The sequence below is a fragment of the Primulina eburnea genome, chromosome 3 (assembly GCF_022965805.1).
Source record: "Primulina eburnea isolate SZY01 chromosome 3, ASM2296580v1, whole genome shotgun sequence".
In the NCBI taxonomy this organism is placed as follows: domain Eukaryota; kingdom Viridiplantae; phylum Streptophyta; class Magnoliopsida; order Lamiales; family Gesneriaceae; genus Primulina; species Primulina eburnea.
In genome coordinates this window covers 15,742,676-15,769,216 of record NC_133103.1, presented here as the reverse complement: position 1 = coordinate 15,769,216, position 26,541 = coordinate 15,742,676, and the positions used below count along the sequence as shown (strand labels likewise).

The 26,541-nt window shown below is 31.7% G+C and overlaps 3 protein-coding genes across 3 annotated transcripts; all 3 read right to left on the bottom strand.

The window, feature by feature from the left end:
* Positions 1-2,410: 2,410 nt before the first annotated feature.
* LOC140826944 (serine carboxypeptidase-like 13) lies at positions 2,411-10,159 on the bottom strand. Its single transcript, XM_073189502.1, has 14 exons — positions 10,031-10,159; positions 9,766-9,911; positions 8,951-9,027; positions 8,747-8,869; positions 5,432-5,534; positions 5,321-5,358; positions 5,148-5,249; positions 4,724-4,810; positions 4,170-4,307; positions 3,609-3,680; positions 3,389-3,510; positions 2,811-2,924; positions 2,663-2,717; positions 2,411-2,569 (listed from the first exon to the last, which is right to left on the bottom strand). Exons 1-14 carry the CDS (start codon positions 10,153-10,155, stop codon positions 2,486-2,488), a joined length of 1,386 nt encoding a protein of 461 aa, XP_073045603.1. The 5' UTR covers positions 10,156-10,159; the 3' UTR covers positions 2,411-2,485.
* A 1,338-nt stretch (positions 10,160-11,497) lies between these two features.
* Positions 11,498-13,264, bottom strand: LOC140828328 (protein FAR1-RELATED SEQUENCE 12-like). Its single transcript, XM_073191316.1, has 3 exons — positions 12,065-13,264; positions 11,885-11,992; positions 11,498-11,768 (listed from the first exon to the last, which is right to left on the bottom strand). The coding sequence occupies exons 1-3, from the start codon at positions 12,908-12,910 to the stop codon at positions 11,691-11,693; spliced, it is 1,032 nt and encodes a 343-aa protein (XP_073047417.1). The 5' UTR covers positions 12,911-13,264; the 3' UTR covers positions 11,498-11,690.
* Positions 13,265-18,146: 4,882 nt separating this feature from the next.
* On the bottom strand, positions 18,147-23,647 carry LOC140826945 (serine carboxypeptidase-like 13). Its single transcript, XM_073189503.1, has 14 exons — positions 23,473-23,647; positions 23,245-23,390; positions 22,272-22,348; positions 21,980-22,102; positions 21,337-21,439; positions 21,183-21,220; positions 21,007-21,108; positions 20,587-20,673; positions 20,023-20,160; positions 19,460-19,531; positions 19,261-19,382; positions 18,682-18,795; positions 18,534-18,588; positions 18,147-18,440 (listed from the first exon to the last, which is right to left on the bottom strand). The coding sequence occupies exons 1-14, from the start codon at positions 23,595-23,597 to the stop codon at positions 18,357-18,359; spliced, it is 1,386 nt and encodes a 461-aa protein (XP_073045604.1). The 5' UTR covers positions 23,598-23,647; the 3' UTR covers positions 18,147-18,356.
* Positions 23,648-26,541: the final 2,894 nt, after the last annotated feature.

Here is a 26,541-nt window from a genome sequence, read left to right as displayed (position 1 = left end):
CTGTCTCTCCATTAATCATATTCCTTCCAAGGGTCACTCCTTAAGAAATCTCACACTAAATATTTTATCTCACTTTTATACTTATGATTGTAGATGAGAGATTTTTGTTTTGGTGTGATTTTGAAATGAAGAAAGAATGTGTATTTATAGGTGAAGTTTAGGGAAGTAAACAAAATTAAAACATCATTATTTACATAATCAAACCAACCATTTTTTACTAACTCAAACCACGTGTTAATTGTATTATTGAATTCCAAAATGATTGCTTGATTATCAGCAACGAGAACCACCTTTTACGCTTGAGTTGGACACAACTTCAAACAAAACGGTGACAACTCCAACAAGAACGTTAGGGTTGGATTGGCAACACATGTGAAGACTGTCACTTCGTTGCTAGTGATTTCACTTTCTTATAACGCTGATCAAAGACAGTAGAAATTCTTGAGATTGTATTGCTCCAAGATTTACTGCTGCTGACCAACTGAGCTAAGCCCATGCGGGCAATTATTGAGATTGTATTGTTTGACACTCTGTTGGGTGAGAGTTTGAGCCCTCGAAGTTTAGTAAAAAAGAATGCCAAATATCAATTTTATTTCATTATGTGGAAGTGTTTACAAGGTGTAGTTTGTATCAACGGCGTATATGCTTTATACATTGGCTGTGCTCTTCTACACTACAAAAAAAAGTGTCTATAGAAGCGGTTTTTTTCAATTTTAAGATTGGTTTTTAACCGCTCCAGCCTTTGTACCACCGGTTGCAAAAGCGCTCCTCTTATCTATGACCTTATAGCTTATAGAAGCGGTTTATTTAACCGTTATATAAGTTGAAAAACCGCTTTTATTGTTTATTTTAGGTGCGGTTTGATAATGGTCGTACCCAGTATGAAGAAAAGTTTTTTTAGCTACAATTTGCGACGGTATATGATAAACCGTCGCTGACAAAATTAGCGACGGTTTTGCAAAACCGTCGCTATGTAGTGACACATTGTAATACCGTCGTCTACAAATTTAGCAACGGAACCTTAAAACCGTCGCAACTACTAGCGACGACATGTTCATATATTCTGTCGCTAACTTAGCGACGGGTTAAATATGATTTCCGTCGCTAATATTTTCAATAAAATAAAAAAAAATTTAATAAAGCTAAAAAAACTTACAATATTAATATGATAACATAATTTTGATACTAACTACTACTTAAAAAATTACTAAAAATTAAAGAGAAAAAATTTATAATAAATCTTAAAAATTTACTAAAAATTAAAGAGAAAAAATTTATATTAAATTTAAACTAAAATCGTGTAAAAAAATTTTATTGTTGTGAAATGGTAAAATTGTATAAAAGAGAAAAATTTTAAGTGTTGTGAAGGAAAGAAAAAGAACAACAAAATTTAATGTACAAAAGAGCTATAATTTACCAAAATTTTAAGGTTTCATATCATATAATCCCAAAAATAAGCAACAACAATCTGAACCACTAGCAATGAAATAATAATCTACAACAAATTTACAGAATAAATAAAAATATTCAGTACAAAGGAAGGGTAAGAAAGTGGTGCCCGAGTGGAGGTATTTATAGAAAATTCGGCGACGGTTAACGAAGTAACCGTCGCTATTAGCGACGGTTAAGAGGAACACCGTCGCCATTATGGCGGTATTTTGAAAATTTAAATTTATCGACAGCGGTTTTTTGAAAATTTAAATTTAGCGACGGTTTAACTGATGATTGTCGCTATATTTAGCAACGGTAAAATTTTAACGGTCGCTAATATTAGCGACGGGTTTAATGAAACAGTCGCTAAATGAATACACGCAACGGGTGTATTCTACCCGTCGCAATATGTGGCGACAGTTTAGTAATACAGTCGCTATATTTAGCGACGGTTTCGTATAACGGTCGCTAAATATCGCGACGGACATCATTCAAACTGTCGCATTGTTGATTAAGCGACGGTTTGTATGAAACTGTCGCAAATTTTAGCGACGGTTATCCCATAAACCGTCGCTACATATTTTCAATACGGTTTATAAAAGTTTTAATAGGTGCAATTTTCATATCAATCCTAAAAAAGAGCTATAAGGGCGGTTCACAACACCGATTTTATGAAACCACTGTTAAAAATATTCAATTAGAGTAGTTTCAAGAATGGTTCTAATAGTTAAATCAATAGGAGCAATTGATAGCAGCGGTTGATACAAATCGGTACTAAAAATTGCGCAATTAAAGCGGTAATGCGACCACTCCTAAAAGTAAGGAAATATAAACGGTTTAAGTAAAACTGATTTTGTTGTTCAGTTTCCACGAGCAGTTTTAGAAGTGCTCCTCAAAAACCGCTTATGTAAACACGTTTTTTTGTAGTGCTAATTCAATACCGATAGTGGAAATATAGTGCACTACGTTGATAATCCACATGGACCAGCAAGCACGTACACTTATTAATGATAAGAAAATCCATGCATGTATGGCTCCATACCAACATTTTTCTCTACAGTGGAAACAAAGAGAGCCATCTCTTTATCATTGCAAGACATTGTTTGGGCATGTATTCCGGAGCTGTGTGACCTGCACCCTACAAAACAATAGCATCGAGTCACATGCTACCATTCACTAGCTTCTTCACTTCATCCCTATAAAGATCACGCATAGAGCTGATTTTTCTTGCCTTCACAGTAGCGAAGGTGATGTAGGCTTCTCCGTTTTTATATTTCTCTGTGTATCTATAACAGGAACATAGCAAACCAAATTTTAAAAACCATTAGAATGTAGTAATATGAAATCTGTGGCCGCAGGATCAAGAATTGAAAGCAAACCCTGCGACTTGGCCATCGACGGTCCAAGGCCTCCAGTTATCTTCAACGGTGAGATTGAGAGAGCGTATCCATTTTATTGTACCGATGTACGGAACAAGCATATCATGGTCCCCGCTGGAGAGAAGAAATACAAAATTTTAGTTCAGAGGGTAATATTGTTCTGTGATCGATGAAAATTAAACCTGGTGATGGAAAAGTATTACTATAGGAAGTGATATTGTGTGATGAAAATGTGTGGGTAACAAACAAATATATTTAAGTAGATCCAGTCTATACTTTTATGCATCCAGCGATCGCCACTCGACAAGAAATATTTCTCCTGGTAAAGTATAATAGAGCATGCCGTTATCAAGTTGGCGCTAATTCGACACATGTTTATAGACATATCCAAACATATGATCTAATTCTGTGGTAAATTCGGACCATGACAAATTTTAAATGAATTCATCATTGGATTGTAACACACATATGTGATTCACAAAAACTGATTTCAAGCTTTGTGATCCGGTCTCAACTTCGTCGAAGTGGAAACCTGATTCAAAACCGCTTTTGCAAGGAAAAAAGTACACGAGGATCACCTGTACACCAAACTTTGAAAGCCTTTCTGATTTAGCATTTGATGATACTGGATAACGCTAGCGACATTAATCTCGTAACCGGATAAGCTTTTGTTACATCTTATCCATTCTCGTATGGTTCCCTGTTTGTTGAAATAAAGCATACATACATGACATAAAAAAATTTGTAGTTTTATCAAAATATAAAAAATCTCTTCATTTTAAGGTAGTGCATACGTACATTTCTGACGTAAAGAGCCTCTTGCACAGTTTGATCATTTGCCCAGACAGCAGAATCCGAGTAATTATTATTCTACAACCAACAAGATTTCATCCTTACAATACTCAAGAAAATTCATAGCCACATCTTTTAAAAATAACTAGTAAAACAAACTCTTGAAATCAATATTAGTATTCAAAAAGTTCAGCAAATGATTATATGCATAAAACTAAATTTAGTAATTTTCATATTAAAAAATCCAAGATGTCGAAATCCGTTGATCTTATGATAAAATTGCCTTGATCCGATTAAAAGGGCTCCATATTTACGCTTAATAGTTTCTTCAAATACACACTTCTATTGAAATGAATATGGAATCTTCAAAATAAAAAAAAAAAAAAAATCATATGAATTCTTACAACTTACTTGGTGATAGGTTTATATATTTTGCATAAATCAAAATATAACCTATAATTTTTCTCTCATACAATCGGAGGTTTTTAAAATTTATGTGAAAGAGTTCTTAGTCATTTTTCATATTATACTACGAAGACAGGTCATAGGAAAAGTTAAAGAAATTACACGACACCGTTGCTCCTCTTGTTTTAACATGAAGAGTAAATCGTCGGGATCATCATCTTCAACAATATAATCGCGTTTCGGTGAAAGCAGATTACAGTTTGGATCCAAAATGTGGGCATGGTTGACGTTCTTTGTGCACTGCATTCATATTACGGTAACAGTTGCCATAAATCATAGAGCAAATAAAATGAAGAACATGCACGCAGTGCTTGTTTTCAGTTTCCTAAAATACTTTCTCATCCCCCAAAACATAAATAAAAACTATCATTTTCTTTTTATTCACTTCCTCCAAACCAAGTTTCGAAACATTTTCGTATTTTCGAACATAATCAGTAATTTTGACTAAAGTTTTCATCATTTCCAACTTTCCAAAGTTTTTATTTTAACCTCATATTTTTTAAATTTTATGCAACCATGCTGACATTATTGGACACTTGCAATAAATTTTTTTCCTTCCAAGATAAAATTAAACATACTTTTTATTCCTCCAAAACTCTACTCCTACCCCAAAAAAACACAAAAAAAGAAGTAAAATCTTGTAGTTTTTATTTTACCTCACCACATAGATGAATAGCATAACGGCATTCTGCACTACTTGTATCTTGATCGCTGTAGTTCCCATTACAGCTGCTTTTTGCTAACTGAAAATAGGAAAAGAATTCACCCCTTATACACCGCATTTTATTTAAAGCATCAGCCCATATTTGATATTACCTTGCATGCAACATTGAGTAGATTTTTGCTTAGTTTGTATCGTTTGACAGCATGCATGTTACACTATCCTCGAACAAACTTGTCTAGAATATATATAAGTGATCAGAGATTGGGCACATATGTCATGTGAGTGGCTAAATCAATGTTCGAATCGAATTAATTAGAAACTCACGTACAGTCAAATTAATCAGATGAGCATAATCTAATTCAAACTCAACTCGGACTCGATAAAATACCTCTCAGGGATAATGCGGGGCATTTTACCTCAAAATATTCATCTGATATGAGTGACATCCGATGAGCATAAGGGAACTTTTCATTAACATCCAAGGCTTCATCTGCTTTAGGATTTCCAATGAAATATCCCTGGTTCAATTTTTTCGTCAAGTGAGTTTTTTTTTCAATGAATAGGATTATGTTATGAAAGTAATGTGTACTTGGAGGTTCATTCGTTGCTCCAGCCCTCCACCATTTCCTAAGTTAATGTGACAACATGGTCAAATTTCTGGATGAATAGAATATAATAATTAATCGATGGTAAAATTTACCCATTGCAATTTCTAAAGCAAGCAAGGTTACAGTTTTGCCTCCGTAGGAATCACCTCCAATGTACAGTCGATTCTTGATGAATCTTGGATGGATCGATAACCACTGGATTGTAAGAACAAAAATATTTTTAAAGATATATTTTCATCTGTCTAAATTTATCTACCAAGCATTTTAATCCCTCCATCTCATGTATTTAGTCTAATTGGTGTTGCCACACACATTAACAAAATTATTGGAACAATAAGTTTTATGCATAAAATTCTCATTTTGTTAAAAGTAGAAATTTAAAGTAAAAAGTAAAAATCTCAAACTCACAAAATATATTAAACTGCACATTTAATAAAATTTTCTCCGCTCAATTGTGTTTTTTATTCACAAATTGAGAGACAAATTTATAGAATTTCTTTTGAAATAAGTCAAAAATAAATATATCATTAGATACATCATCACACATTAATTTTTTATATTTATAACTTTTATTTTCAACACTCCCTCTTGTGATGATGATCATGATACAATGATTGTCTTCATTACGTGTTTTTTATACTGTCTCGTTAAAATTCTTACTAGGAAAAAACCATTGACATAAAAACCATAGTAAGGGAAAAATGGTGCAGTCACGTAAACTTCCTCTCATGTTAACACGAACGATTCTTCACAAATTTCGTAGATTGCGCATTCCAATGTTATATATATGCTTTCTGAATATTGTCGTAGATATCTGATGAGTTTTCACTTGATTGAATGTAACGAATATCAATATCTTTATTCTTCTAAAGCTCTTGGGTGAATGCGAGGAACTTAGGGGGAATATGTTTAGTTCTGGCGCTTTTTATGTATCATTCTTTCATTTGAGTAACACATGCAACATTATCTTCATATAGTGTCATAGATATCTTGTCGAATGATAATCTGCATGAGATTTGGATATGTTGGGTCATTGATTTTTAGCCACACACATTCATGGCATGCTTCATGTAGTGCAATAATCTCGATGTTATTTACCCAACATCAGCATAACAAATTATACTTTGATTGAAATCTTTTGAATACAAAATTTCTAAGTCTGTCGTTCATCTTAGATAACGGAATATATGTTTAATTTCGTTCTATTGTCTCTTTGTTGGATATGAGCTAAATCTTGTCAATAAATTTACAACAAAAGATATAGCAGGTCTGGTACAATTTGCAAGATACATAAGGACACTAATAACACTTATATGATAGTTCTGGACCAAGAATAACTTCATCATCTTCACATGGACCAAGCAATAAGTTCAGAATATATCGCAAATCCACACACTCTATATTGTTGTTGTAGAGTTATATCTGATGCGTGAAAAGTGGAAAATGTTTTTTCAAGCATTTCCGATTCCATAACCTCATGTCCACAAAATTTAAATTGCGAGATTATTCGATACATTGCCGAGTTGTAATCACCGACTTTATTAAAATTTTGAAATCTTAATGTATTTTATTCATCACGGACAGTCGAAAGTATGACTTCTCTTATATGTTCAAATCTTTCCTTTAGTCCTTTCCATAAAGTCGTAAGATATTTTTCAATGAGATATTCATATTTAATCCTTCATCAAGATGGCAACACAAAATTATCTTAGCTTTTGTTTTTTCTTGTGATGATGAGAGAAAATTTTCTTTAATGGTCTCATTTAGACCCAATGACTCAAGATGTATTTCTACATCGAGAGTTCATGGAATATACATTTTTCCCGTAATTTCGAGTGCAACGAATTCGAGTTTTGTCAAATTTAACATGGTGCTACTATAAAAATAACAATGCATTTTATTAGTTAAGTTCTAAATCTATTAATATGGCAATACAAAGTAACAAATAAATTATAAGTACAAGCATTCTTAAAAATAAAGAAAAAACGCGAGGCGGATATTCTTCGAATAATACAAGACTAGTGAGTATAATAACCAAAATAATTATAATAAATAACCTTGAAATAACCATCTTCTTCTTCTTCGAAAAATTGATGAAGAAAAATTTTAGTGAAGAAGAGTAAATTTGGAGTAATTGAACGTGTTTGTCAAATCATATTTGCAGATAAAAACTAGCCGTTTATGACTGTTTACAAAATCTTAAAAAAATAAATGCATGTATATATGTATAATTTTATAGTAATAATATGATGTAATGTTAATAATGTTTATTAATTATGTATATCATATCACATTATTATAATGAGGTGTCAAGGACTCTTTTTATATAACACGGTGACATTATACAAATATATATATAATTATATAACACAATAATAATAAATAAACAACGAAATAATCGCATCACGTTATTATAATGAGGTGTCATAGACTCCTTTTATATAATAATATGATATTATTCAAATATATATACACATATACAATAAATAAACAATAACACAATAGAAATATATAAACAATGTAATAATATAATCACATCACGTTATTATAGGTGTCATAGACTCTTTTTATATAATAACATGATATTATATATTATATATATACACAATAAAAATAAATAAACAGTAAAATAAATGTTCTTAATTTTGAATATTGTTACATTTGTCTTGTGTTTTGGAGCTTAAAAAGATATGGAGAACCTTCGAGTATCGTGATGATAACGTGTTAAAAATAAAAATTTACGGTAAAAAGTAAAAATCTCAAACTCACAAAATATATTAAACTACATATTTTTATAAAATTTTCTCTACTCAATTGTGTTTTTTCTTCACAAATTGAGACACATATTTATAAAATATCTTTGGAAATAATCCAAAAATAAATATATCATTACATACATCATCACACATTAATTTTCAATATTTATAACTCTTATTTTCAACACATTTCACCCTTTTTAATTAGTGTTTTAATTAATGTTGTATCAAAACTTGTTGGAAATAATTAATCTATTTAATGAATAAAAATAGGTTGACAAAAGAACACACCCGACTATATATTTGAGACAGATAAATAAGAAAATATAAGCTATGTGAGAAATAGAGAATATCTCTTTTCAATTTGAGAATCCTATTAAATAATTCTATGTCACTATCTCTTCCCAAGTCAAGTTGTCACCTGCCTGCCCTTCTGATCCTGTGCTCACGTCCAAATAAAAAAATAAAAATAAACCACCAATCTCACGTGTCTTCGACCAAGTGTGGTTGAATACCAGAATCCTGTGCTCCATTTAATTTCTTAAAATTAAAATTAAATATTTCATCCTAAACGTCCCAAAAATATGGTGCAATATCTATATTTAGTATTATTTTTTGCAAAAATGAATCCGGATTCAGAGAAAAACTTACCTTCTTCAAGAAAGTGTAGTTATCCATGGTCGCTTTGGTGTCGGAGGAAGTGAAACCTTCTGGGGTGGTTGCATACGAGAATCCAGTCCCAACCGGTGAGTCTATAAATATAATATTGGCAACCTACAAAACCATGCGTGCAGATCATTTTATTTGTCAGTTTGAATATATATATATATATATATATATATATATATTCCAAACCTTTGTCCATGAATATGGGTTCAGAATGAGGCGAGGGAAACTTCCATCAAGACTTGAAATATCAAACCGGAGTGGACCTGTACACATGCATGAATTGTTGTTACAAAGTTAATTTCGTGACCCTTTTCACCCACATATGGTCATTAAATTATGGTTCTATCAACGCATTAATTTTTTTAAAAAAATAGCTTTATATATATATATAATATAATTATATAATCATAATAAAATCTTAACACTCACGAAAAATCAAACAAAATAACTTTAGCTCGAGTTCGAATCAAATTTTTTCGTAAGCGTTTGAATTCGATATATTCGAATACGAATCTAATATTTATTGATTCAACTCCAAAAATTACGAACCAACTTGATTCTTTTACCCCTAAATTTGACTCCATATTTAAATCATTCACAAATCTCCAAAGTACAGATTTATATATAAAATAAAAGATCTTGATTATATCATTCAGTAAGTAATTATGTAGTCTCTTCTCATATGATTATATTATTGTCAAATGTCCCACTAATTTTGATTATTTAATTTAAACAGTTTTAGTGTATGGAAAGATGTGACAACACGAGAACTCAAGTATTTAATAGACAGTTAAATAATAAAAACGCATTGCACGAGATCAGAAGTGCAAATTTAGTTTCATTTGTTTAATTCTTGAAACTGATCGTCAAACATAATAAAAAAAATTCCACATTTGTTTAATTCTTGAAACTGATCGTCAAACATAATATTTAATAAATAAATTAAAACCAAAAGATCATGAGCAGAGGAAGAAGAAGAAGGCGGCGGCGGCTGTACGCACCTATTTCATAAACCAGACCGGAGAAACCAGAGCAACCGGGTCCTCCCGTCAACCAAAGCACAAGCGGATCCTCGTCAGGATCTCGTTCGGACTCTACAAAGTAATAGAATAGCTGCACTTGTTCGTCTTCTCCAACTCCAATATATCTGAAACTCTCAGATTATAAATTTATCTATATATATTCAATCCATAAAACAAAATGAATCTCATATAAATGGTTTTTTTTTATTAAAAAAATAGAAAGAAAGAAAGAAAGAAGACCGACCCGGTTTCGAGGTGGAAAGGCAGGGTATCCTCCGGGTAACCCGGAAGAGTGAGGATAATATTAGTAGCAGCGGCGGTGATCAGACAGAGCAACAGAGTAGTAATGCAGTATGGTAATGGCACCATTTCTATTTTCGTTTGCTCTGATTTCGGTAGGCCTGAGATATGGACAGTCGGCCTTGCTTATATTCTAGACCAATTACGAAATATTATTTTCGTCTGAGATATTATTTATTTCATATAAATATTTTGGTCATGCTTATATTCTAGAACAATTACGAAATATTATGAATAAGCTATATAATTTTAACAAATCCATGGTTTTTCTAAAAAAAATTTATAATACTATTAATAGAATAGTAAATAAAATAATAGTAGATAAAGAAGAAAATTTTTAAAACAAAAAACCTGAGTTTGTACCAAAAGACAAGATGAATGAATAAGAGGATATTGAATTAGAATCCGACGAAAACACAATTATCTCAGTTGGCAAAAAAAATTTTAAGACGGTCTCACGGGTCGTATTTTGTGAGACAGATCTTTTATTTGGGTTATTCATGAAAAATACTACTTTTTATGCTAAGACTACGTTTGGTTTGGAGGAAAAAATAATGAAATGATTAAGAGAGAAATGATAAAAAAAAAATTTGAAGTTGATAATGATAAAATAATATTATGTTTGGTATAATTGTTAAGAACGAGATAAATAATAATTTTTTGATGAATTGACGAAATTGTCCTTCCAGTTTTGTGGCGGCGGAGTTGGTCGACGGTGGTAGGCCGGCCGGCCGGAAGCGGCGACGGCGCAGTCCGACGGTCGACCGACAGGAGGTGGCGGCGGGTGGTGGTCGGCGACGGTCGGCGGTGGTCGGCGACGGGCGACATGCGGTGGTGGTCGGCCGGCCGTCGGTTGAGGGAAGTGGTTGTGAGTTTGAATTTAGAATAAGGGTAAAATTGAAAAAATAGGCTGGATTAAGAGTGAGATAAATAATTGTAGGGGGTAAGGAGTGATTATTTTATCACACCTAATATAACCTAATAATTAATAGGAGGGATTGACTTGGTTAAACAAAAAACGTACCAAACATATGATTAGGTATGTTAAAATAAAATAAACCTACCTAATCCTGCAAACCAAACACTGCGCATCCCAGTTTGTGATTTTGAGACTTTAATGAATCCGGATCCCCTGCTGTGCACAGCTTGACCTTTTTTTTATTTGTTTTTTAATTTTTCTTTTTTTTTTCTCTTTTTTCCTCTCTTATTCTCTATTGTTTTCCTTCTATTTTCATCCTTTTTTTTTTCATCTTCCACAAACATTGGACAAAATTTTATATGAAATAATATAAACATTTTAATTTTTTTATGTTAAATTAATAATTTTGCAATTAAAAATTACTATATTAAATTTTTACGTGTGAAAAATCGTATCATTTTTTTCGAATTTGATGAGTATTATTAATTTTTTTCTAATGAACAAAATTTTTAACAATATAAAACTATTAACATGTTAATGCTTAAATTAAAATTTAGAACATTTCCATCATGCAATATCAAAAACTAAAATTCAACACCACATTTCCATAAAAAATAAATAATTCATACATTTTTAAACTTAATATCAACTAACAATGTTAATCGGCTATTCTTTAAATAAAAAACTACTCAAGAACATTATTGGATATATCTCCATTGAAATCCATGGCTTCAAGAGAATGGTGATGATGATCAAATTGTGCCTACATTAAATAAGAATAAATATTATAAAATCAATTTTACCATATAAGAATTAATATTTTTTTGGCTTAAAATTTTTACCAATTAAAAAATTTCTAAATATCATTAAAGTTCATACCATTAATAATTCAGTGAAATTGAATTGACCTCCAGTTGTTTGAAGACATGCATGAGGTACCGGAGGTGCTGAACAAGATACGGGTAATTCATCATGTGTTCCGATGTCCTACAATGATTGTAAAAATAAGAAATCTAGATAATTTTTATTTCAAAAAAGTATTAATATTAGTTAATTTACCTCGACTCTCAAATTTGTTTTTCTTCGTTTTGCTTGAAGTTCTACCCAACTCTTCAACCTTCTTGACTTTTTCACACCATTTCTTTTCTTGAATCCTTTTGCTTGTATCATAGAAGGTCCTATCGATGATGTCCTGACACCACTATTATTGTCTTGGCTCACTTCAGTCAAACGCATTTCCATGACTTGCTTGGTTAGATCACATACCGAATTATGCACCAAAGAAAAAGTTGATTGGTGGACGGAGGCTTCGGTTGCCAGTCTTACGAGCATCATACAAAGTTTTCTATATCGTTCTGTACTTTCTCGTTTGGGATCTTCTTCGACTTCATTGCCCATACAATCGTGTACCACTCCACTCCTAGCTTTTCTCGTCCATCTATTCAAGATATAATGCTCTGGCAGTTTTTTTACGTCCTGCACATCATATACTTTCACAGCATGACAACACAATAATCCAGTCATCTCGAATTTTCGGCAACTACATGAAATCATCTTTGTGCTAGGATTAAATGTCACCCTCCATTCTCCTTCTTTATCAATTCGCCCGACAACATATTCAAATAATGGTTGAGTTTCATTTTTATATTTTATGTAAGCAGCTGCGAACAAAACAAACTCTACTTGAAATAGATGAAAGATAGTGAGGGTATAAACACCCTCCTTGCAACAAACATATTTATACGAAGTTATAAATCCGGTGTTCTTGTTTTTGTTGAAATAATGCTTCCTAACTCCAAATCCAGTTTTCCCACCATATTCAACCCAAAACTTCCAAGACTCGTCTAGACTATCAAATTCCATACCAATCTTAGGCTTGAATTCGATATTTGAATTATAATCCATCAAGAATCTGAAAGTATCAATAAAATTTTTGGCTTATTTCAGATCAATAGCAACATAAAAATAGAAACCAACAAAATCAAATAAAAAAATAGATAGCTAAACAATTAGAAAAAAAATTAGACATTTAAAAGAAGAAAAAATCGAACCTTGTATGTTATAGTATTTTCTGAAAAAAAAAATAATAATAAAATTGAGTGAGAGGAAAAACGAGAAAAAGAAGACGAGATGAAAACAAATGTTTATACTATTTTCATATAAAAGTGTGTGAATAATGTTTGTGGAAGAGAGAAAAATGGAGGGAAAAAAAGTAGGAAAAGAGAGGGAAAAAAAGAGAAAAGAAAAAAGAAAAATTAAAAAAAATAAAAAAAGTCAATTTGTGCACAGCATGATGCTGTGCACAGCATACTTTAGAACTTGAATATTTATGCATTTGTTTTAAAATTTTGTATTGATTCGTACTAGACTTGTTTTATTTCCTAAATAAACGATATATAAGGTTATGTTTGGTTGGAAGGATAGGATAAACTAATAATTAGTATATAAATTATAAAAAAAATGATTGTGATAGAAATATAATATATGACGTAAAATAGTATTATGTTTGGTATAATTTTTAAGTATGTGATAATTTTGAATTTTTTGATGAAATGACGAAAATGTCCTTTTTTATAATTTTTTTCCTTTACTCCGGCAACGGAGGTGCTCGGACGGTCGGCTGCGCTCTGACGGCTGGTCGGCCGGAAGCGGCTGTCGGAGGTGACCGGCCGGAATCGACGGAATCGCGGCGGTCGGCGGTCGACGGCGGTCTGCAGCGGCGGCGGTGGCCGGGGGGCGGTCGGTGGAGGGAAGTGGTGGTGAGTTTGAATTTAGGAGAATGGTAAAATTAGAAAAATAAGATGGATTAAGAGTAGGATAAATAATCCTAGGGGGTGAGGAGGTATTATTTTAACCTACCTAATATAACCTAATCATTCATAGGAGGGATTGACTTGGTTAAATAATCACGCGTACCAAACGAGGTATAAGGTGGGTTAAAAAAAAATAAACCCACCTTATCACCCAAACCAAACCCCAAAGGAAATAAATGCAAGCCTACCTATTAAATGTCAACCGCAACCACATCTGATAAAAAAAATATTGATATTTCCATTCAAATCAAAATCAAAATTAGTGAAATATTTCAAAGGCAGATATGAGTTCAAGCAAGACCATTCCGACGTTTTCTCACAGGAGAAAATATTAATAAAAAAAAATTTGATTGTTGAATTGAAATTACTAAAAAGTAACATAATCATGTAGTATTTTTCTTAGTTATTATCACATTTTCGAATTATTAGAAAATAATTAGTAAATGTATATATAATTAACGTAGTATCATTTATATTTATAGATATTTAATAAGAAAAATATGCTTAGAAACCAACAAGTTTAATAATTTGTACGAGAATTGATAAAATAGTTCGAACAATTATAGTTTATAGACTATATGAACACAAAAAAGAAAAAGTTTGGCAAGAAATGAAATTTTGGTAAAATATAATGAAAAAAGGGTATTTATTTTTAACTGATATATTTTCACATAGGCACATACATCAAAGGATCAAATATGAAGATTTTCAATCTGTTATAATCTGTGCTTCTCCCGGTAGGTTTACTACTAATTGGAAACAAGCACCGCTTATATCTTGGCATTGCTTAAGAACAGTCGTTCTAATGTTGCAAGTGCCTCTTAGTATTATCTGGAAGTTGCTGACTTTTCTGATCGTTGGTGGTTTTGTAATGACTCAGAGAACCGATTGGATTAAAAGGAATTAGATTCACAACCTGTTGTATACGACAAAGATCAATGTCAACAGTGCATGGATGCGTTACTTGTACTTAGAATGCAAAACTAGCATATCTTTGCACTGTAATGTTAGAGTAGATGTCCTGTAAAACTGTTAGCTAGAGAATTTATTGACTTTAGTGTAATAAACAATCTTTATTTTAATATAATTTACTATTTAATGGTCTCGTTTTTACTTTATCTGTATACTCATGTATTCAGCATAGATAAAGACATTGATTATGCTTTAATACAAATGAATCGTAATTCGATGTTGAAACTCATTTGTAAACACGGCATATTCTAAATTCGTTCCTAGTCAATTCAGCCGTCTAAAACATGGATAAAGGTCGCTTGAGCTCGAGACTAGCATCTGTGATGTTGTGTACTGCGTTTCTTGGTAAGGGCATAGAGATGTCCAAATATGCAGATGGATAGTCATATGATGATTATACCGAACAACCCTCCTTCGGACTTTCGAAGTAGTTATCATTCATCGAGAAGATAAGTTTGTGGTTATGATTGTATACCATTAGTCCTTACGACCCGGGACAACACTGACGCTCTATATGCTAGGGCTGTGCTTTGACTCGTTTACCGGCTCACCTACGGGTGTGGATATCCTATGTGACATAACGAAATAATAGCACATGAAATCTCTAGCCAGAGTGTATGATGTACATTGGGGAAATAGTTCTCTAATTGTGCATGCAATGACAATACGAATATTTCATAATTGTATCACATGATTATCGAATTTAATATGCAACCCTTGATGAACCAATGGTTGCAGATTCGATCGGGATATATGAGATGAAAGGACCGTACTGTACGTTAATCATAACTGATTGGTTCTTGCAGGCACTATCAGTGACACCTAGGGAATCATGGGCCGATGCTACTAGATGTTCTTACGATAATTCAATGGGTTTAATCAGAAAATAGTTTCTGACATTCTCATGATCAAATGTTGGTGCATGACATGTGAGAAAATTAAGGTAAGTCTATAGTTTAACGATGTGTATTAGTTCAATGTAAAATAATAAATTTTATGGAGTTTAAAAGTCTAGAGTTCAACAATGTGTATTGGTTCTAGAATTTTAATAATTTTTTATGGATTTTAAAAGTCTAGAGATATTCGATCTAAACTTTTATATACTCTGTAAAAATTTAGTGGTATTCAATGTAAACATTTGTAAAATTTTAAAAAGTCATGTGGTAATAAAAGCTGACTTTTAGAAACTCTACAAAAATCTATAGATATTCAATTTACCAATAAACTTTTAATGACTCCGTGTAATTCTATTTTGTACAAGAATTAAAGCCTAATGCACAACAATAAAATGTTAAAAAATGTATTTGATTCAATCTAAATATTTGGATGTATTTGGGAAATCTCTCAAACTCACATACTTAATAGAAACACTAAAATTTTCATTCTTTTCTCACCCATTTATTTTTACTTTTATTTGTACTTTTTAAAAACATATTTTTTTTTATTACTAACAATAGTTTAAAATTAAAATTATTAACATCATTCATTTTATTTTTGGAATTCTAGTTACAAACCTCAGAAAATTTAAAATTACATTTATTAAATTTTTAAAAAATTTTACACTACATAATAAAGGAAATTATAATATTTTATATGCCTATAAATTGAAAATAATAATAATTTTTCATACGTAAAATTTATTTTTTTATTAATTATTATATAACATTTGATGTTTAATTATTTTCTATAGTTTTAGTTAATTTATATCTTGATTTTGATTATAACTCAAAATTAATTCTTGCACATGATATTTTTCATTAACTTTAATATTTATACATATAATATATATAAATGTGTGCGATTGATACATATTTTTAGAAGTTTATCAACACAATTATATAAGAATAACAATGATAAATTAAACATATTAAAATTTTATAAAGTTACCTTATTACAAATATTTTAATATACTTATTATTTATTTTCAGGTGCAAATAATTGTTTTTTTATTTTTTTTGTTTGACATATGGGAAAAAACAAAATCGTTATATTTTCTATACCAAAATTTATTTAAAAAGAATAAAATTATTTTAAGTTTGACTATTTATTAATATTGAAAAATATTGTTATGTATTTTTAAAATTATTAATTATTTAAATAAATATGTTGAATTGAATAATTGGAGTTAAATTACAATAAATTTAGTATTAACTTTATTTATTATCTTTCATAAAATCAATATGTAAAAAATATTATAATGATATATATACATATTTGAAATAAATATAAAATTATTCACGTTCAATTGTTAGTTCAAATAAACTTAAAAAATAACAATAATAAATTACAAAATTCATTGAATTTTACAAAAAAATTAAAAATTCAATAAAAGTCATGCAAATTTCTGCAATGAATACACCCCCATAATTGTAGTAAATATTTCTTTATTAAAGGCCTGATTTATTTTCTTTTCCTAATTTTATTAAATAAATATGTGAATTTATTTAGTAGAAGTGCAGTACCTAGGGAGGTAGCTAGACACCGCAAGGGGCAAGCGACTGAATTTACAAAACTGTACAAAAAAAGATAATTATTTTTAAAATCGACCTTGAATGCAAATTAATTACCAGTCGAATCACAATATACACTCCACCTATGCCCAAGCAACCAGTGTTGGGATATCAGAAAAATAAATAAGATAACATTGTAGCGGAACATCATTAGTAATATCAACAATGAATAAAATAAACATCAATATTTGTAGTGGTTCACCTCAAGATTGAACTACGTCTACTCTAAACCTCTCAAGGAGATATTTTTTTATTAATATTTAAGAAGACAAGAGAATTGAGAATACAAAGTAATTCAGTACTCATAACACTGTGATTTCAATACTCACTTTCTCTCCATTAATCATATTCCTTCCAAGGGTCACTCCTTAAGAAATCTCACACTAAATATTTTATCTCACTTTTATACTTATGATTGTAGATGAGAGATTTTTGTTTTGGTGTGATTTTGAAATGAAGAACTGAATGTGTATTTATAGGTGAAGTTTAGGGAAAGTAAACAAAAATTAAAACATCATTATTATTTACATAATCAAATCAATCATTTTTTACTAACTAGACCACGTGTTAATTGTATTGTTGAATTCCAAAATAATTGCTTGATTATCAGCAACGAGAACCACCTTTTACGCTTGAGTTGGACACAACTTCAAACCAAACGGTGACAACTCCAACAAGAACGTTAGGGTTGGATTTGCAACACATGTGAAGACTGTCACTTCGTTGCTAGTGATTTCACTTTCTTATAACGCTGATCAAAGACAGTAGAAATTCTTGAGATTGTATTGTTTGACACTCTGTTGGGTGAGAGTTTGAGCCCTCGAAGTTTAGTAAAAAAGAATGCCAAATATCAATTTTATTTCATTATGTGGAAGTGTTTACAAGGTGTAGTTTGTATCGACGGCGTATATGCTTTAAACATTGGCTGTGCTCTTCTAATTCAATACCGATAGTGGAAATATAGTGCACTACGTTGATAATCCACATGGACCAGCAAGCACACTTATTAATGATGAGAAAATCCATGCATGGATGGCTCCATACCAACATTTTTCTCTACAGTGGAAACAAAGAGAGCCATCTCTTTATCATTGCAAGACATTGTTTGGGCATGTATTCCGGAGCTGTGTGACCTGCACCCTACAAAACAATAGCATCGAGTCACATGCTACCATTCACTAGCTTCTTCACTTCATCCCTATAAAGATCACGCATAGAGCTGATTTTTCTTGCCTTCACAGTAGCGAAGGTGATGTAGGCTTCTCCGTTTTTATATTTCTCTGTGTATCTATAACAGGAACATAGCAAACCAAATTTTAAAAACCATTAGAATTTAGTAATATGAAATCTGTGGCTGCAGGATCAAGAATTGAAAGCAAACCCTGCGACTTGGCCGTCGACGGTCCAAGGCCTCCAGTTATCTTCAACGGTGAGATTGAGAGAGCGTATCCATTTTATTGTACCGATGTACGGAACAAGCATATCATGATCCCCACTGGAAAGAAGAAATACAAAATTTTAGTTCAGAGGGTAATATTGTTCTGTGATCGATGAAAATTAAACCCTGGTGATGGAAAAGTATAAATGTAGGAAGTGATTGTGTGATGAAATGATAAATGTGTGGGTAACAACAATATATTTAAGTATATCCGGTCTATACTTTTATGCATCTAGCGATCGCCACTCGACAAGAATATTTCTCCTGGTAAAGTATAATAGAGCATGCCGTTATCAAGTTGGCGCTAATTCGACACATGTTTATAGACATATCAAACATATGATCTAGTTCTGTGGTAAATTCGGACCATGACAAATTTTAAATGAATTCATCATTGGATTGTGACACATATATGTGATTCACAAAAACTGATTTCAAGCTTCTTATGATCCGATCTCAACTTCGTCGAAGTGGAAACCTAATTCAAAACTGCTTTTCAAGAAAAAAGTACACTAGGATCACCTGTACACCAAACTTTGAAAGCCTTTCTGATTTAGCATTTGATGATACTGGATAACGCTAGCGACAGTAATCTCGTAACCGGATAAGCTTTTGTTACATCTTATCCATTCTCGTATGGTTCCCTGTTTGTTGAAATAAAAAAAATTTGTAGTTTTATATATAAAAAAAATCTCTTCATTTTAAGGTAGTGCATACGTACATTTCTGACGTAAAGAGCCTCTTGCACAGTTTGATCATTTGCCCAGACAGCAGAATCCGAGTAATTATTATTCTACAACCAACAAGATTTCATCCTTACAATACTCAAGAAAATTCATAGCCACATCTTTTAAAAATAACTAGTAAAACAAACTCTTGAAATCAATATTAGTATTCAAAAAGTTCAGCAAATGATTATATGCATAAAACTAAATTTAATAATTTTCATATTAAAAAATCCAAGATGTCGAAATCCGTTGATCTTATGATAAAATTGCCTTGATCCGATTAAAAGGGCTCCATATTTACGCTTAATAGTTTCTTCAAATACACACTTCTATTGAAATGAATATGGAATCTTCAAAATAAAAAAAAAATCATACGAATTCTTATATTTTGCATAAATAACCTATAATTTTTTCTCTCATACAATCGGAGGTTTTAACATGTTATGTCTTCAGATAGAAAAATAACCACTGGAGTTTTAAAAATTTATGTTAAAGAGTTCTCGGTCATTTTTCATATACTACCAAGACAGGTCATAGGAAAAGTTAAAGAAATTACACGACACCGTTGCTCCTCTTGTTTTAACATGAAGAGGAAATCATCGGGATCATCATCTTCTACGATATAATCGTGTTTCGGTGAAAACAGATTACAGTTTGGATCCAAAATGTAGGCATGGTTGATGTTCTTGGTGCACTGCATTCATATAATTAGAGTAAACGTTGCCATAAATCATAGAGCAAAGAAAATGAAGAACAAGCACGCAGTGCTTGTTTTCAGTTTCCTAAAATACTTTCTCATCCCCTACAACATAAATAAAAACTATCATTTTCTTTTTATTCTCTTCCTCCAAACCAAGTTTCGAAACATTTTCGTATTTTCGAACATAATCAGTAATTTTGACTAAAGTTTTCATCATTTCCAAAAATACTCTTTTATCATATCATATTCTAACCTCGTATTTTTAAAATTTTATCCAACCATGCTGATATTATTCGGCACTTGCAATAAATTTTTTTCCTTCCACGATAAAAGTAAACATACTTTTTATTTCTCCAAAACCCTACTCCCAACCCAAAAGAGCACAAAAAAAGAAGTAAAATCTTGTAGTTTTTATTTTACCTCATCATATAGATGAAGAGCATAACGGCATTCTGCACTACTTGTATCTTGATCGCTGTAGTTCCCATTACAGCTGCTTTTTGCTAACTGAAAATATGAAAAGAATTCACCCCTTATACACCGCATTTTATTTAAAGCATCAGCCCATATTTGACATTACCTTGCATGCAACATTGAGTAGATTTTTGCTTAGTTTGTATCGTTTGACAGCATGCATGTTACACTATCCTCGAACAAACTTGTCTAGAATATATATAAGTGATCAGAGATTGGGCACATATGTCATGTGAGTGGCTAAATCAATGTTCGAATCGAATTAATTAGAAACTCACAGTCAAATTAATCAGATGAGCATAATCTAATTCAAACTCAACTCGGACTCGATAAAATACCTCTCAGGGATAATGCGGGGCATTTTACCTCAAAATATTCATCTGATATGAGTGCCATCCGATGAGCATAAGGCAACTTTTCATTAGTATCCAAGGCTTCATCTGTTTTAGGATTTCCAATGAAATATCCCTGGTTCAATTTTTTCGTCAAGTGTGTTATTTTTTTCCCAATGAAAAGGATTAAGTTATGAAAGTAATGTGTACTTGGAGGTTCATTCGTTGCTCCAGCCCTCCACCATTTCCTAAGTTAATGTGACAACATGGTCAAATTGCTGGATGAATATAATATAACAACACATACTTGTGTGAGAACATTTATATAGGGAAATATAATAATTAATTGATGGTAAAATTTTACCCATTGCAATTTCTAAAGCAAGCAAGGTTGCAGTTTTTCCTCCGTAGGAATCACCTCCAATGTACAGTCGATTCTTGATAAATGTTGGATGGATCGATAACCACTGGATTATAAGAAAAAAAATATTTTTAAAGATATATTTTCTTCTGTCAAAATTTATGTAACAAGCATTTTACTCCCTCCGTCTCCATTTTCAATTTTCCATTTCAGTTTGAGAATCCTATTAAATAATTCGACGTCATTATCTCTTCCCCAGTCAAGTTGTCCCGTCCCTCTGATCCGTGGGTTTACACGTCAAAATAATAATGATAAAAAAAACCAACCTCACGTGTCTTTCACCAAGTGTGGTTGGATAGCAGAATCCTGGGCTCCATTTAATTTCTTAAAAATTTCATCCTAAGCGTCCCAAAAATATGGTGCAGTATCTATATTTAGTATTATTATTATTTTTTTCCTATTTATTAAATGCATTAGTTATTTTCAATAATTTTTCATATTAAAGCATAACAGTAAAATTGAAATTCTATGAAACTTGATTTTTCAATAATTTTCTTGATTATGCATGAAAACACAAATCGATATGTGGGACGGATCAGGTATTGATTTCTGCAAAAATTATTCCGGGATTCAGAGAAAAACTTACCTTCTTCAAGAAAGTGTAGTTATCCATGGTCGCTTTGGTGTCGGAGGAAGTGAAACCTTCTGGGGTGGTTGCATACGAGAATCCAGTCCCAACCGGTGAGTCTATAAATATAATATTGGCAACCTACAAAACCATGCGTGCAGATCATTTTATTTGTCAGTTTGAATATATATATGTATATATATATATAAATATATATATAAATATATATAATATATATATATATATATATATATATATATATATATATATATATATATATATATATATATATATATATTCCAAACCAAACCTTTGTCCATGAATATGGGTTCAGAATGAGGCGAGGGAAACTTCCATCAAGATTTGAAATATCAAACCGGAGTGGACCTGTACACATGCATGAATTGTTGTTACAAAATTAATTTCGTGACCCTTTTCACCCACATATGGTTATTAAATTATGGTCTTATCCACGCATTAATTTTTTTATTTTCTTTAAGCTTTTGGGTTGTTGGAAATGTGGATTTGGACGATGAGTTAATTTATGAAAATTAATTTTGCTGTTCCCTTTTGTTTGTACGTAGTTGATATATCTAGGCCAAAATGGAACCACGTCAAATTAATATATATTAAAGTGAACTATTGTACGTAGTTGATATATCTAGGCCAAAATGGAACCACGTTCAAGAATATCTTGAAATGTATGTACATAAATATTTATTGTAATAATTAAATATTAAGACTCGCGGTAGCTTTCACTCGAGTTCGAATCGAATTTTTTTTGAATTCGATAAATTTTAATACGAATCTAATATTTATCGATTTGGCTCGAAAATTCTGTGAACCAGCTCGATTCGTTTGCCGCCCTAAATTTGACTCCATATTTAACTCATTCACGATGTATATATTTACATATAAAAGATCTTGATATATTATATCATTCAGTATGTAATTACATAATCTCTTCTCATATGATTATATTATTATTAAATGACCCATTATTTTTGATTATTTAATTTAAATAGTTTTAATGTATGGAAGGATGTGACAACATGAGAACTAAAGTATTTGATAGACAGTTAAGTAATAATTAAAAGGCTTGGAAGTGCAAAAATAGTTTCATTTGTTTAATTATTGATGAAACTGATCGTCAAACATAATAAATAAATATCATTTGTTTAATTCTTGAAACTGATCATCAAACATAATATTTAATAAATAAATTAAAAACCAAAAGATCATGAACAGAGGAAGAAGAAGAAGAAGCCGGCGGCTGTACGCACCTATTTCATAAACCAGACCGGAGAAACCTGAGCAACCGGGTCCGCCCGTCAACCAAAGCACAAGCGGATCCTTATCAGGATCTCCTTCGGACTCTACAAAGTAATAGAATAGCTGCACTTGTTCGTCTTCTCCAACTCCAATATACCTGCAACTCACACACATATTATATATATAAAAATTGTTTTTTAAAAAAAAAAAAAAAACAGAAAGAAAGAAAGAAGACCGACCCGGTTTCGAGGTGGAAAGGCAGGGCATCCTCCGGGTAACCCGGAAGAGTTTGGATAATATTAGTAGCAGCTGCAGCGGTGATCAGACAGAGCAACGGAGCAACACTGTACGGTAATGGCACCATTTCTATTTTCGTGTGCTTAGATGTGGTAAGGCCTGAATGGGCTATACGTCAAAAAATGTCACATCATATATAGGAGATATGGACATTCGGCCTAGCACTTTTACAATTCCACGCAATTTTGGAATTTAGATATTATTTATTTCATATAAATATTTTGACCATGCTTATAATCTAGACCAATTAACAAATCCAAGGTTTTTCTAAAAAAAAATTATAATATTATTAATAGTAATAGTAAATAAAATAAAATTACATACGAAGAAAATATTTAAACAGTTGGTGATTTCGAGACTCTAATATATTTTAGAACTTGAACATTTGTGCATTTATTAGAATTAAAATTTTGTATTGATTAACACTAGACTTGTTTTATTGTCTAAATAAACTAAACATAAACAATAAAGGACATAAATGCAAGCCTACCTATTAAATGTCAACCGCAACCATATCTGATCAAAAAAATTGTGATATTTCCATCGAAACGAAATCGAAATCGAAATCGAAATCGCAAGTGAAATATTTCAAAGGCAGATATGAGTTCAAGCAAGACCAATATTCCGACGTTTTCTTACAGGTCAATCAACGTGTGACGTACTAATGGTCCAAAAGGTCGGGGATGTAAAAGGGATAAGAAATTTGTTTAATCAAAAAAAAAAATTGATTGTTGAAATTATTGAAAAGTAACATAATCATGTAGTATTTTTCTTAGTTATTATATTTTCGAATTATTAGAAGATAATTAGTAATGTATATATAATTAACGTGGTATCATTTATATTTATAGATATTTAATAAGAATATATGCTTAGAAGCCAACAAGTTTAATAATTTGTACGATAATTGATAAAATAGTTCAGACAATTATAATTTATAGACCATATGAACACAAAAAAGAAAAAGTTTGGCAAGAAATGAAATTTTGGCAACATATAATGAAAATGTTGGTCATACGTGCGTAATTTGAGCTAATAAAACCTGAAAATAAAGAATAAACTGGACACCGAGATTTACGTGGAAAACCCCTAAAAATTATTATGGTAAAAACCACGGGCAAGATGAAAAGAATTCCACTATAATATTTTGTGACTTACAACTCACTCACTGTGTTTCCAAAGAGAACACGCACTCTCTTAATACAGGAGAACAAACACCTCACAAACATTATAGAATTAAGCACTGAAGTGCTTATAAGATGAGAGAAAACTCGAAGAATGGATGATTTGAAATGAAAGAATGAGACACCTATTTATAGTAGAATTTCAAGGTGTGAAACCGCGTATAAAATGCGTTCCGTCTGAACGCATCATTTCAAAATTCTGACATTCATTTAACATGTGCACCGTCCAACTTTGAATGGTTGATTTGCCGACATTTCTCCCAATTGAAGATTTGATTGAGAATCAAGTACATCTTCACACATCCTTTCAATCTTGCCATTACCTGCTGCTTACGTTTCTGCTATGCCACTTGAGAATCTACATCACTCAAACTTTTCAATGTTCACTGGATTGGTCAAAAATCAGCTATGCTATCCTTCGTATGGATCTTCTGCATATCCACGCTTCCTTCTTCTACTACCTCTCGCACAAAGTGAAATTGGACTCCAATGTGTTTCGTCATGTAATGAAAGGCTGGATTCCTTTGCGATGTGTAAGGCACTCTGACTGTCACAAAACAAAGGAACATTATCTTGTTTGTGTCCGATCTCCTCCAATAACCTTTTAATCCATATTGCCTCCTTGCAAGCTTGAGTAGCTGCCATATATTTTGCCTCCGTCGTAGATAACGCCACAACTGTTTGCAGTTTTGAAACCCAGCTTACTGATCCCCCTGCAAGTGTAACACATATAGTAGATTTCTCTTGTCACGATCACCTACATAATCTGAATCAACATAGCCCCTGAGTGTAAAATCTGATCCTCCATAACATAATGCAGCATTCGAGGTACCCTTAATGTATCGAAGGATCCTCTTAACAGTGCTCCAATGCTCTCGTCCAGGATTTGTCATATACCGACTAACTGCTCCCACTGCTTGAGCAATGTCCGGTCTTGTACAGTTCATGGCGAACATCAAACTTCCCACTACTGATGCATATGGTACTCGAGACATCTACATTCTCTCTGCTTCACTGCTTAGGATACATCTCAGAGGATAACTTGAAGTTGAAGCATTGCAAGACTTTCTTCAAATAATTTTTCTGCGAAAGCCAAATCTTTCTGTTACTTCTATCTCGGTGAACTTGCATCCCTAAAATCTTGTTTACTGGTCCCGAGTCCTTCATATCAAATTATCTAGCCAACTGTGCTTCAATCCTTGGATCTGATCTTTGTTGGAGCCTGCTACTAACATGTCGTCCACATACAACATCAAAATAATATAATCATCACCAGACCTCTTGAAATATGTACAAAGATCTGCACTCAATCTGTTATATCCAATGCTCATGATATAAGAATCAAATCTCTTGTACCAATAGGTATCACCATTGCAATGGCACCCCCTTAAGGTGTAATATACTTGTGTGCTCTGCCCTTTGGATTTTGTACAGAATGACGTCTATTTTAATACTAACAAAAAGTGGGAAATTCGTTCTTTTTGGATCTTGATTGATTCAAAAGGACATACATCATTCCTTTCAAATATCCAGTGCCTATCCTCCTGCTCAATGCATCAGTCGCTATAATTAATATTGCGAAACTATTGAAGTGATAACTTTCCTCATTCGAATTCAGCTTGGAAACTTCAACTCCATTGATGGGATGCTGTACTGCAGATCTCACTATGATCAGATCTTCAAGAGAACCGGTAGCCTGGAGAAAAGTTTTGAAGGTACTCTATATATCATATATAATTTTCTAACAAAAAAGATTTGGTTATTTCAGTTCGATTCATTCAATTTTAATAAATATTTAAATTAATAATTAAAATATAATATATCATT